At 44.3% G+C, this 12194-nt stretch overlaps 5 protein-coding genes across 5 annotated transcripts in view; 3 read left to right on the top strand and 2 right to left on the bottom strand.

Annotated features, from left to right (window-relative positions):
* Positions 1–6: 6 nt before the first annotated feature.
* Positions 7–6009, bottom strand: LOC113213715 (SCY1-like protein 2). Its single transcript, XM_026432853.2, has 14 exons — positions 5820–6009; positions 5375–5507; positions 5078–5282; positions 4857–5001; positions 4616–4765; positions 3530–3745; positions 3320–3436; positions 3082–3224; positions 2831–2990; positions 2480–2716; positions 2267–2399; positions 1962–2181; positions 1654–1878; positions 7–1581 (listed from the first exon to the last, which is right to left on the bottom strand). The coding sequence occupies exons 2-14, from the start codon at positions 5499–5501 to the stop codon at positions 1029–1031; spliced, it is 2631 nt and encodes an 876-aa protein (XP_026288638.1). The 5' UTR covers positions 5502–5507; positions 5820–6009; the 3' UTR covers positions 7–1028.
* Positions 3773–4622, top strand: LOC113213717 (uncharacterized). Its single transcript, XM_026432855.2, has 2 exons — positions 3773–4228; positions 4324–4622. Exons 1-2 carry the CDS (start codon positions 3929–3931, stop codon positions 4522–4524), a joined length of 501 nt encoding a protein of 166 aa, XP_026288640.1. The 5' UTR covers positions 3773–3928; the 3' UTR covers positions 4525–4622.
* Positions 6010–6390: 381 nt separating the features above from the next.
* On the bottom strand, positions 6391–8594 carry LOC113213716 (transmembrane emp24 domain-containing protein 3). Its single transcript, XM_026432854.2, has 3 exons — positions 8246–8594; positions 7656–7904; positions 6391–7571 (listed from the first exon to the last, which is right to left on the bottom strand). The coding sequence occupies exons 1-3, from the start codon at positions 8405–8407 to the stop codon at positions 7335–7337; spliced, it is 648 nt and encodes a 215-aa protein (XP_026288639.1). The 5' UTR covers positions 8408–8594; the 3' UTR covers positions 6391–7334.
* A 5-nt stretch (positions 8595–8599) lies between these two features.
* Positions 8600–10607, top strand: LOC113213704 (uncharacterized). The gene is made up of 3 exons (XM_026432840.2): positions 8600–9596; positions 9663–10165; positions 10248–10607. The coding sequence occupies exons 1-3, from the start codon at positions 9034–9036 to the stop codon at positions 10475–10477; spliced, it is 1296 nt and encodes a 431-aa protein (XP_026288625.2). The 5' UTR covers positions 8600–9033; the 3' UTR covers positions 10478–10607.
* Positions 10608–10815: 208 nt separating this feature from the next.
* The window catches only part of LOC113216853 (uncharacterized), a 9019-nt gene continuing 7640 nt past the window's right edge, over positions 10816–12194 (top strand). Inside the window, exons 1-3 of the mRNA XM_052265282.1 lie at positions 10816–11086; positions 11589–11703; positions 11805–11918. Coding sequence (XP_052121242.1) covers positions 11606–11703; positions 11805–11918 — 212 coding nt within the window. The 5' untranslated portion in view covers positions 10816–11086; positions 11589–11605. The remainder of the gene's footprint in view (positions 11087–11588; positions 11704–11804; positions 11919–12194) is intronic.

Here is a 12194-nt window from a genome sequence, read left to right on the forward strand (position 1 = left end):
CAATTGTTACGTTTTGGGACTATGAAAGTGTGATATGGACGGAAATACAATGATAATAAAATTAATATGGTAATTTGCATGAAAACATGAATTTGCATTACATAGTGACTCCTAGCTTTGGTATCCCAAATTCAATGCTAAAAATATGAATTCACACCTAATAATAATAAGCATTAAGCTCATAGTGACTTAGATCCAGAATCACATATACAAAGGTTAAGTTAAGTTAGGTACATACCGTATAATACTTTGCTGATGATAAGCTGATAACATGATTTAAATATTTAAACAGTACAAGAAAGGTATTAAACCCTTATTGAATCTAAGGAATGATATCTTATGTCACATTTCATAGACATGCACAGCAATACAAATGTAACAATGTGTCACATCTTAAATTCTTTATATAGTCCACACAGTCAGGCAAAACCTGACTCCAGATATAAGGAAGAGTACGACCTCATTCAAAGGAATGGATTTATAAATATGGAATTTCACAACAATAATTTGTCTAGCCCTCAAAAATAACCAGTGCATTTGTCTCTATTGTTTTAATAATTAAGTAGTTATAGAGTGGCATGCTTTCATTCTGCACAACCAATGGATTCTAGGTTGGGCACAAGTTGTAACTTTGAACAAAATACCATAAATGCAAAATCATTTCTATGGTAATAATCTAGCCAGTCTTTCACATACACATACCATATGAATATAACCTTCTACATTCAGTATGCAGGCTGCAGCAAGCAGATCTTGAGAAGTTGATAGTATTCTGATGAGATAATAGAATTTGTAATTGATAACTAGGTTTCTCTCTCAAGCAAGACGAACACTTTACATTAAAAAAAATAATCAAGGACTATTAAGAGAAACTGATTTAGAAATAATAAGATGTCGTACATTTTAACAAGCCTTAAACAAACAAGATTCCCAATTCAATGTTAAAGCACCCAGACAGGCATATCAAGCAGGAGGCATATACACAATATGGCCAAAGAGAGTGATTTTTTTCCCCATAAAACTCAACCTTAATTGAGTAAGTCATTAATTTCTGAAGCTGATAAAGGTTTAGCTGAGGTACCTGACTGGGTAAATGAGTTTGGAATGGACATTTGCTGTGGGGACATCATACTGCTCATCATGCCACTACCAAGTGGAGCAGCAGGTCTTGGACTAGAGGCAGCCATAGACCAACCGTTGTTGACACCAGCAGTTGGTGAAGTTATACTAGACAAGGGAGGACTAGAAAAGCCAGAAGCCATGTTATTATTTGACACCATATTTGACATAGCAGACCACTGATTTCCAGCATGCATGGGATTTGGGGCATTGGAAGGCGCGCCCCAAGGGAGAGCAGGTGTACTCTGAAATGCACTGAAGGCATTGCTTGCGCTTGTAGGAGAAGTTGCTGATTTTGGTTGTGACCACGATTGAGTTGGTAATTTCATCTGCTTTAATTGACTTTCCATAAGTGTTGATGTCAAATCTTTCACTGGCGGTTTGCTGACAGTTGGGGCAGACGCTGGAAGGATTGGTGTTTGAGTCTGTAATCTCATTTGCGCTTCCTGTTGACTTGCAATTCTGTAAAGGATAAGAAAACTGTAATGTAAAAGTTTTTTTGCTTTATGTTTGATGTTTAAAGTAAGCTCTTACCTCTGCTTATCTTGTATGCTGAGTGAGCCAGAAGAGTTACTATTGTGAAGGCTAGATATTGACCCTGAAGTATTTGATTTAGGCAATTGATTGGTTGTGGAATTGTTGAGAGAAGTAAAATCATCCAGGCCCAAATTAGAAAACATTTGATCCAATTCTGTTTTGGGTTGTGGAGCAGCAATCAACTGAGAACCCATAGCCTGTGCCATGTTTGGCTGGACAGAACTAAAACAAAACATGATACAAATATACATGATTACCCTAAGCAAATACATTAATGTAAATTTAGAAAATAAAATATTTATTACTTTGTTTGTTGCTGAATTGAATTGAGTTGTTCAATTTTTGTTCTATGTTCAGACTCAACTCTTGCAACCATCTCTTTCACCAGCGTGACAAGGGCATTAAATTGAGCAAGAGTCAAACCATTCTCTATACACAGAGGCATAAGAAATGGAATGATTTTTGTTGCCATCACCTCCTTGGTGATTCCAAGCTTTTTGTGTGTAAGAGCAAGCTTGTATATTCCTTAAACAAAAGAAATGAAATTGATATACATATCGAAAACAAAATATTAATAGTTAAAATAAATTATTCAGTGTCTTTTGAATACCGAGAATTCCCATGAGAACAGCAGGTTCTCTTGAGGGTATCTGCGGTAAGAACGGAAGAACCTCATCCAGCACTAGCCATTTGTCCAGGTGCTCAAGTAACTTTCCAAGGCAGACAAGGCAATTTACACGGACCTGCAATCAAACAGAAAACGAATTTTAATACGTCTTAAAGGCAGATGTGCAGGTAGGGAGATACTCAAACAAACACTTACGGATAAATATGAAGTATTAATGCACAGCCGCTTTATTCGTGGCAGGAGTGCATTCTTCATGGCTGGATAGTCAAGCATACTTGCAAAAGTGGGAAGAACACTGAGACAAAGCTCCTGAATCTGCTGTGCATCAGACTCCAAAGCACGGTATAACATGGGAAGTACATCGCTCTTCACCTCATCAGCAGGAGTCAGTTGCAAAAGTAACTCCATCTTTTGCATAAAGATAAGGAGAACCTGGAAATAGATACATAAAAGGCTTTAGCGATCAACAAATTAAATGGCAATGACAGTAATATAGAAACATAATGTTCATGACTAAGGAGACAAAACAATAAGATGAGAAATTACCTGAATTGGTTCTTGAATTTTCATTACAGGCTTAAGACCTGGAAGAACTTTTTGACAAAATTCTTCTTTTGAACACTTTTCTGCCATAAGTAATACATTTGGCAGTACAAATGGGACCATAGTAGGGTTCACAAATTCCTTGCTAAGGCAAGGTAGTATCCTAAAATATTAATAAAAAATTATATATCTTAACTTTAAGTGGTTTGATGGTGCATACAAAGAGAATATCCTAGCACAAAATAAGAAAGTACCTATTCAAACAAACCCGATGGGGTAGTTTATTTATCACCTCTGGTAGTCCTTTGTAAAATTGAGACTTTTGCAAATTGTCCCATTGAAATAGAGAGTCCAGGTAATTCAAAGTCTTGACTCCCACATCTTCAAAGTAGCTTATCTATTAACAAAAGTAGAGAGAATATTGACAAAGATGTTATGGAAGGTTTGGGGTATAAAACAAATCATATATGCAGGTACATATGAGTAATTTACCTTAATAAACTGGTGGGCATCAGCTCTCACTTCAGGTGTGCTATTTAGCATCAATTTGACAATATCTCGGAGCCCCTCTGCTACACATAGGAGCTTGGATGCAGGTACCTGCTTCATCTACAACACCAAATTCCAAAGTAATTCATTAAAATAATATGTAATAATTGTATATATAAGTTAGATCATTAAGAAAACCAGTGCACTTCTTACAGTTTGAACATTCCTTTTGTAGGTCTGATAGTCACCGTTACAAGTATACCAAGGTTGCCCTTCATTATGAATGGCATAAATGGTCATGCCCAAGGAGAACATGTCACTTGCTGGTGAGTGAGTCAAAGTCAACCCACACTCTGGAGCCAAAAAGTCCAAGTCTGGTTGTGATGTTGGATGAGAATACTGCTCATATTCTGTAAAGGGCCAATGTGGCTGCAAGCAAAATCCAAAGGACTTAGACAAAGTATGAGTATCACATAGCAACACATTGTTACAGTTGGCCACAATAAAGGAGACGAGGGAGAGGGAAAAGATCACAACAATGAAGGTGCTGTAAATGATAGACAATTTAAAGTTTGCTTTTTGACTTTTTGACAAAGCTTTCTCAAAACTAGGATGGGCAGAAATGCTTACATCAACTTTTACATATGGTATTACAATGAGCATCGTGGTCAGGCACCTGTGACAACGATAGCTAAAAGAGCAGGGATAACATGGCGCAAGATGACACCACAAGAGAGAGATCGTTTTACCGACAGAAACTACTTCCCAAAAGGGAATGTTCCCTTATACCTAGAAAAACGTAAGAGAAGTCCTCATTCTTCTGTGGCAACAAAAATGCAGTATAAGAAAGGAATGAAGACTTCAAGAAAATCAAATCAGAGGAATCATTTAAAACGAAAAGCAAATGGAAAAGTAAGTAAGTACAAAACAAATTTTGTAATGAAAATTTCAAATAAAAATAGGTAATAAGTCAAAAATCTATTAATTTTTTAAAATATAACTTTTAGATAAAAGAAACAGCAAGAAAAGAGGAAATTCAAGTAAATTCTAACAATCAAATACAAGAAGAGAAAAAGAAAGTAGAAACGAGGACTGAACAGAAAGATGATAATGATAATGAAAACACCGATGAAGAAGAGGAGCCACAAGAAATTACTGCAAAACGTAGAAGTATTGAGAGATGGATGGATGAAAATCATTACACCTAAAGCCATCACGTAACAAAGAAATTTAAATTGAACGAGTGCCAACAACCCTAATATGAAAATATCTATAAATGTGACGGAAAAGAAAACTTACTCGTCCATCTGACTGCTCTTGGTTGAGAACGCAAAAATCAAAGCCAAATATTTTCCATGCCCCTTGATGGTTAACAACAATTGATTCCAGGCAGATGTTGCGATGTAGAAGTTTAACATCATTATGCAGGAAAGCTAATCCTTCTCCAACCTAATGAAAAACAAACACAACAAAAAAGCATTTACAGATTAAGCAATAAAAGTTACCGGAGTTAAAATCCTCTTTCATTTCAGAGGCTAACCTGAAGGAGACCATATTTTATTTCTAGGTCATAAAGTTTGAAGTTGTTAAGATATTTAGGAGGCGGGGTTGGCATATTCTCTGTTTTCCCCATAAGATTTGCTAAGCTCGCAAAAACTGGTTCAGTAGCAAATGCAAGGCTCTCCCTAAAACATACAGCAGATATAGTTTTGAGTTATAGATCAGTGGTTAAAAAAGAAATGATGTTGACATATTAACTACCTGGACTCCTCCATGGAATGTTGGACAGTAAGAATTTGAGGGTGTCTAAGTCTGGTCAACTGGGCAATACCTCTCTTGAGAGTTTCTAAAATTAAATCTCTTTCTGCTTTTGGAAATTTTTCAAGGTGTCGCTTTTCAAACACAAATATAGCAGCTTCTTGTTTGGTTGATTTCTTGTAACCTTGGTATATTTTCCACAGCAAACCTGCAATAAAAAAAAAAATCACAGTTAAAATTGTTACTTTTTGAGTAGTAGAGGAAAACAGACAGATTCGAGATATGGTAATCTTAGTTTACCTGGACCAGCGCTTGCAATATGATTGGTAACTTCATATTCCCGAGTGACGGGGTTCCCGGGGAGTACTCCAGAGAGACTTGAAACTGTACTGCTCACAGTTGAGCGGAATTTGTTTACAATATCCATGACAAACTGGAAGCAAACGATTATTAGATTTATCTCAAATCTATGAGTAAAAATGTGCTGACTATAAAATTACTGTTAAGAACATCAATTCAGAATGGCATTGCTTTAGGGTGACATTTTGAAAAAGTAAAAGATAACATAGTGAAAGAAAAGCTGGGGAGAAAAAGGTCCCAGGAGATCGTTAATAACGAAAGATAACTTATTACAGCTACTTTGAGTTTGAATTGAAGGTTACATTTCACCTGATAACTTTGACATATGCCAAAACTACTGGCACCATCACTTATGAAGTCACCGGCAAAGGAACGGAATACTTACTTTTGGACGGGAGTGTGTTTTTTCACAATCACCAATCCGAAGGCATATCAAAAACTATGGCTTTTTGATGGGACAAAACATCCAACACCAGATTACTGGGCTCGGCACTTCTGCTTCTAGTTGACAACAAGGACCTGGGGCACCGGGGAGAATAGGTGTATTCTCTGACGTCACATCATGAACGTACTGCTGCGTACTGCAGCAAAGGGGAGATATTGAACATTCCCTTCATAATTTTCAAAAGTTCAAACAAATTAATTTTATTTTCCTCCTTCATTAATTGTTTTCCCCCCCTCCCTCCCCTGCCTACCTCTCTCCTACATGGACTACTACTTTTTCATCTCTTCCTATGCCAGAAGTGTAGAAATTGCTTAGCTAGTAACTTCCCCCATCTAGCTGTAAGAATCTTGTCCAAGAATGTGGTGCCGGTGGTTGTCCTTTTTTTTTTTTTTAGGGAAGGATACTAGTCTTGTGTGACACATTAGGAATGTAATATAAGTACTACGAGTGAGAAAGTAAGTCGAGGTGTACTTGCAAAGTATTCAAATACAAACAAATACTGTCAAGAAAATTGGTCTTATTACTGTTTTTTATTCAGACTGACATGATGAAGAAATAGAACTTGATGAATAGGTTGAAAATAAAGATTCAACGTCAGATAATGTGAGTGCTGAGCCTTGCAGTTCACTTTAAGAAGGCTACTTTAGATAGATTACATGAAATTGAATGACAATGGTTTAAAACCACTCTCAGTACATATTGGTACATACAAGTACAAAGAATTGACAACTGCATAGTTAAAGTGAATTAAGTTAACGCGCACAGGTTCAGTACCACGGGCTAAAGAAAGGTGATAAATTTGATGCAACAGAAACAATGAGAAGTCAGTCACAGAGAGATGGGGACGCAATCACCCATCAACAAAGTGGATTACTACAATTGCACAACCTCATAAGTGGAACAAGAAAAATTAACAAAGAAAAAAAATAATACTTTTAACACATGATGACACTGGAGGCGAACACTTTGAAATCCAATAAAAGCCACTTTCATTCAACATCCACCCTACTTCATGTAAACAAAAATCAACAATATCTAATTAATTATTTCCCTTTAAGTCAGTCTTCCAACTGAGTGTGCAGTCCAATGAAATTAGGTAATTGATTGATTTTTAATGCTATGCTGAGTTGGTCATAAAAAAAAAGAAATGAATATTTATCTGAAAAGACGAAACACTGTATCAATGATACTTTGAGAAAGTCTTTCATATTAATAATAATAGAACCTTTTAATTTCATGTTAACAATAACATGGGATTGTTTGGAAGATTGTTAAAAAGATTATGCTACAAAAAAAAATTTGTTTAGACCAGGACTAAGACTAAGAGAAATACACAAGTACATACTAAGAAATAATTTTTGAAATTCAAGTTAAATGTTCAGCAAAACCAATAACTCAGCAAAGCAATAAGTAAAATTGGGCTAACAGATTTCCATTTTAAATCTAACAGTTCAATCACATTTTATTGTACATCACTGATGGTTTCCTTTCTGAGAAGAAGTTCCTAAGAATTACCACCTGAAAAATGGCAATAGTGCAAATAGCCACAGTTTCTAGTAGTGACCACCACAGTACTCTTTCATTCAGATCTTCAGCTCTCTTGCGTCCCTGTGCTTCTTGAAGTCGATGATGTGTCTGATAATCTAAGACTTTCTTCAGGCTCTCATGGACTTCCGTGATAGACGACTCCATCTGGTCAATAGAAAAATTCCAAGTAAAATTGTTGATGTTAATGAGATTCTAATCAGCATATAGAGAACCTACGGAAGTACATACCTGCGTCATCACAGTAGCGTGATCACCCATCCCAGGAAGCAATGGCCTTTCATCTCCAACTTGGAAATCGACATAAACTAACTTGTGGGAGAATGTGGAGAATTCGTTGGAGAAACAAGCAGCATAAACTCCTTCAACCTCCGCAGTAAATCTATGGCTGTCATACTGCTGTTTCACTTGTCTGTAGATTACCTCTTTGGTGGGGGATTCTAAAGTAACATCGACATCATATTGCCCACCAGTCACCACCTGCGGCGAAAGAAAAAGAATAAAAAATAATCAAAATAATTACCATCATATGTCAACATTTGGAGACACAAAACAGTAAGCTGTGGCAAAGGAAATTTCAACACTTCCTAGTAAATTAAAAATACGGTGGGGATTCATATAATAATGAAAGGAATGAATAAATGAATGGGACAATTTTAAGCACAGTCAGGATACAACATAGTATGAAGAATACTGACAGATGACTTTAAAATAGTTGAGGTTATGTTTATTAGTTTTAATGCTTTACAAAATTTATGGTTAAAAGTGAAATAGAGCAATCTGAGATAGGGTCAGTATTTCATTGGCAGTTAAATACACACCTGAAACTCTAAAGTAGCAGAAACATTCTTTGCAATTTCTTCATAAAAACACTCTCTTGCGTTGTCCGGCAATTCGAAGGTTAATTCTACGGCTCCAGAGGAAATGACGGAGCATACTATTACTACGAAAAATACAAAGAGCTTATAACACGACATTTTCATTGTCTAAAATTATCTAAATCTCTCGACTCTCAACAAATTATGTACACGGCCGCTTTTACTGCTCAAAATCAAAACAACTTTGGTAGCTCATCGGTGGGCAGCCATATTTTACGTGGCCGGAAACGGAAGTGGCCACGTCTGTCAAACAACGTCAACAAGAATGTCGTCTGCTAGCGCCAAGCCAGGCCCCGCGAGTACGTCTAATCCTCCCTCTTCGCTCGGGGCGGGCCGTTGTCGTACAGGTGACCGACGTCGGCCGGCGCACGAGCAGGAGACGGTCCTGAGCGCGAAGGCCCTGCAGCACGCGGGCGGCCAGCGGGGCGCCACGTCCACAAACACTTCGGGGCTCAAGGCGCGCGCGCGGCCCGGGCGCGGGCGGCAGGGAATGCAGGGGGGAATGCAGCTCCGCGGGCGTGCGCGCGTCCTCGTGACACGGCGGCCGCAGTGTCAGCCGGCCGCGGGCACGCCTCTACGATAAGGCCACCTGCTCGACCGTGACCAGCGGCCCCGACCAGGTACGCGGGGCTGGTCTTCCCTCTGGCGGGGACCGCCCGGCAACGAGCTGCCGCGTCGCGTTCGATGTGGTGGACCCGAGGCCCTTCTCCCCCCTGTAGGCCCGCGGTGGTATGACCTCGGCGACGACGCGCTCCACGGCGGAGGAGCTGTGGACGTGCCTGGCCGGCGAGGACGCCGACGAGGCCGTGTTCTCCGTCCTCAACCTGGACCATGACCGCTTCCTCACGGACCTCGCGCTCCACCCGGGCGTCGTCGTCGCGGGGGAGGCCGGGGCCGGGGGTGACGGCGACGCCGCCCGGGAGCGGGTAGGGTCGGCGCCGGGGCCCGGAGCCGCCCGGGGCCGCGCCGAGCACCGGAAGGCCCGCGCGCGGCTGCGCGCGGCGGACGACGTCAAGATGGGCGGCTGCTGCCAGCTGCTGCGCGCCAACATCCAGGGCCTGCGGCGGTACAGGGGTGCGGGCTGCGAGGGCCGCGCGGGCCTCCCCGCCGAGCAGTGGGCGGCGCGCGTGCTGCAGTCCGCCTGGCGTGCGCACGTGTTCCGCCACGTGTTCCTGCACCTGCGCGTCGTGGTCGCGCACCTGTCCGCGTCGAGCGCCAGGGCCGCGCTGCAGAGCGTCAACCCCCGGGAGGCGCTGCTCGCGGACGCGGCCAGCGACATCGTGGTCCGGTTCAGGTACTTGCTCACTCCGCCTGTAGCATGCGCTGGCCTGTCGACACCCTGCTGACGGCGTGCCTGCAGGCTGGCCGCGGACACCAACACGCCCCTGCCCGTCGTGGTGTACAAGGTGTTCACCCGGCGGCCCGTCGTGGACGTCTGCCGGGGCTGCTGCGGCCGCCTCGTGCTGTGCAGCTCCGCGGCCCGCGCGGCCGCAGGCGAGGCCCTCGGCGTCGTGAGGGTCGCCACGGCCCCCGCCGGCGGCGCGCCCCGGCCCTGCTGCCGGCCGCGCTCCGTGTGCTGCCTGCTGTTCTCCAGCTACAAGCGCGTCGAGAACAACCCCTGGCGGCCGTGCCGCGTCGGCCTGTTCGACCCCGAGCGCTGCCCGGCCCGCGGCACCGGCCTGGCCAGGATCCGGGGCAGGTCCAGGGCGCAGGTCCAGCGCGGCGGCGTCGTCCGGACTTCCCCGCCGGCCAGGTCGAGGCCCGCCGCCGCGGCGACCAAGAGGAAGCTCTCCCCGCAGGAGAAGGAGCGCATGAGCAAGCTCAGCCTGCTGCGGCGGCTGTACGGCTACGAGCGTGCGGAAGGTAAGTCGCTCCCTCGTGCTGCTCGAGGCCATCGCCCTCCTGAACCTGGCCACGCCCGCTCACGCTAACCTCCCACCCCCAGAGACACCGTGTCCGCCCCCACCGCCATCGCTCAGCTCCAGGGCACCCCCCGTCACCCCGGAGGACGACGCCATCCTCCCGCCGTCAGCCCGCGACGGGCGCCCCCGTCACCACCTCATCCGCGAGGTCACCGACGACCCCGTGGAAGCACCGATGCCTCGCGGGCGCTGCCTAGCCCCCTCCTCCAGTGACTCGTACTACGACAGTCTGTTGGCGGCGTGGGGCATGTGAACACACACTCGCTTTGCCCCTACCCGCCAGACCAAATGCCAGCTGGACACCCCTTCAAAAACGCCCCCACACCCCGTCCCCCGCACCCCCGTGTCAACCCAAGAAATAATAAAATTACTGACCTATTTTATTGATTTATATTTTTGTATATTTGAGTTGCGCCCCTACACTCACCCGCACGGAATTTACGCCGCTCTTTTAAAATTCGTAGAATACCTTTCAATGGAAACTAAAATTACATACAGTAACTAGCAGCGCAGCCAGCTGAAAACAACTGCTAGTAGTAGTGCGTTCGAAACATTTTCGGACCATTTCCTCAAGTTGTCACCGACAGCGCTCCAATCGCCAGCTGCTCCAGTAGCCAGGCAGCCACCGTCCACGCCGATCTCAGACATCCCCAGCCTGCCCCAACCGGTCGTCGTCGAGGAGGGGCGAGCGAGAGCCGTGTGTTTATTTCGTGTTCAATACGCTGTTCTTATTTCTGCCTCATCTGAAGAGAGCCCCGCACGCCCCCACCATACACCAAAGGAGAAGTGTTTTTATTTGACTGAAATCGTGTGGATTAGGAAAAGTTTTAGTGAAACCACGCCGCCCCAGAACAGTTGTCGGGTAAGTCTCAACGTTTCTTACGTCCGAATCAAGTTGATTCGGGCGAATTTTTATACAGTCCCCAAGACTGTCTCTATTTTTCCTCTGGGATGTGGGTGTACCAAACTCTTGTGCAAATGTATCTGCGAGAGGGGGGGGGGGACTGCAGCGTGTTGTCTGTCTCACATGCGTGAAAGATGCACAGATAGATGCATGGACTATTCCTCATGTGACGAGACCTTCTTTCTCGTAACTTGCTCAGTGGCCAGCTTCTTGCTCGTAGGTACGCCTGTAAATGTTATTGATTGTGCGTTTGACGCGGCCAACAGCCCTGCCTCGGTGCAAATGTCATTATTGCCAATTGAGTTCTCTTTATGAGAGGGGGCACGCTGAAATCTGGGCATGAATGAACTACGTCGAACCAAATGTTTACTTTGCTAAGTTTGATTTTTTGTAAAAACAAACATTTAAAAAGACGGCGTGGGACTGACATCCGCCTGTTTCTCGTTCTCTCTGGGTGTAGCTCCGCTCCCCCCTGTGATGTGGGGAAAGCAGGCGTCTACCGATGAGTTGATATCGAGACCGCGCGCCCGCACCAGGAACAGGGCGGACGACCTCGACGATGAGCTGCCCTCCAGGTACACACCCTCCCCGTGAGTACCGCTCCAGAAGGTGTCCAAGGTGCTCGTTGGCGCCGATCACTTCTTTGCCGGTCGTGTTAACACTTCTGTGCGTTTAGGTCGACGGGGCTGTCGACGGCGATGCAGGACTTGTGGAACGACCTCCCCGAGCACGTCAAGAGGGACCCGACTCTTGCGCAGCTGAAGGCAGGCTTGGTGTCTGGAGCGTCAAGGTCTTTATGCAAGCCAAAACAAATTCTAAGACTTCCGTCCGGTCTGTCAGCCGTGACGGTTGTCCAGGACTTTTGTCCCACTCCGTAACCCGACTGTCGCCTCGTGCGACATCAACCGTAACCTGTAAATCGCCGCCTCGTGTGGCGTTTTACCGTATCTGTATTCCATCGGTGGTTATTCCTGCCATCGTTGGCTTCGCCGAACATCCTGCGCCAAACATACGCCAGTCCTGGCGTCGGCAGTTAAAAAGGAGGAAAAAAAAAAAAAAAAAAAAA

The sequence above is a fragment of the Frankliniella occidentalis genome, unplaced genomic scaffold (genome assembly GCF_000697945.3).
Source record: "Frankliniella occidentalis isolate FOCC.00 unplaced genomic scaffold, Focc_3.1 Scaffold25, whole genome shotgun sequence".
NCBI classification, from domain to species: domain Eukaryota; kingdom Metazoa; phylum Arthropoda; class Insecta; order Thysanoptera; family Thripidae; genus Frankliniella; species Frankliniella occidentalis.

Excerpts from the sequence above, each read along its gene's own strand:
- LOC113213717 (XM_026432855.2), top strand. The coding sequence starts at position 3,929 with ATGGGCAGAAATGCTTACATCAACTTTTACATATGGTATTACAATGAG. Across the intron at positions 4,229-4,323 it reads AACGAAAAGCAAATGGAAAA|ATAAAAGAAACAGCAAGAAA; the intron begins GTAAGTAAGTAC and ends TATAACTTTTAG.
- LOC113213715 (XM_026432853.2), bottom strand. The coding sequence starts at position 5,501 with ATGGATATTGTAAACAAATTCCGCTCAACTGTGAGCAGTACAGTTTCA. Across the intron at positions 3,225-3,319 it reads ATGCCCACCAGTTTATTAAG|ATAAGCTACTTTGAAGATGT; the intron begins GTAAATTACTCA and ends TTTTGTTAATAG. Across the intron at positions 2,717-2,830 it reads AAATTCAAGAACCAATTCAG|GTTCTCCTTATCTTTATGCA; the intron begins GTAATTTCTCAT and ends ATCTATTTCCAG.
- LOC113213716 (XM_026432854.2), bottom strand. The coding sequence starts at position 8,407 with ATGAAAATGTCGTGTTATAAGCTCTTTGTATTTTTCGTAGTAATAGTA. Across the intron at positions 7,905-8,245 it reads CTGCTACTTTAGAGTTTCAG|GTGGTGACTGGTGGGCAATA; the intron begins GTGTGTATTTAA and ends CTTTCGCCGCAG. Across the intron at positions 7,572-7,655 it reads ACGCTACTGTGATGACGCAG|ATGGAGTCGTCTATCACGGA; the intron begins GTATGTACTTCC and ends TCTATTGACCAG.
- LOC113213704 (XM_026432840.2), top strand. The coding sequence starts at position 9,034 with ATGACCTCGGCGACGACGCGCTCCACGGCGGAGGAGCTGTGGACGTGC. Across the intron at positions 9,597-9,662 it reads GACATCGTGGTCCGGTTCAG|GCTGGCCGCGGACACCAACA; the intron begins GTACTTGCTCAC and ends GCGTGCCTGCAG. Across the intron at positions 10,166-10,247 it reads CGGCTACGAGCGTGCGGAAG|AGACACCGTGTCCGCCCCCA; the intron begins GTAAGTCGCTCC and ends TCCCACCCCCAG.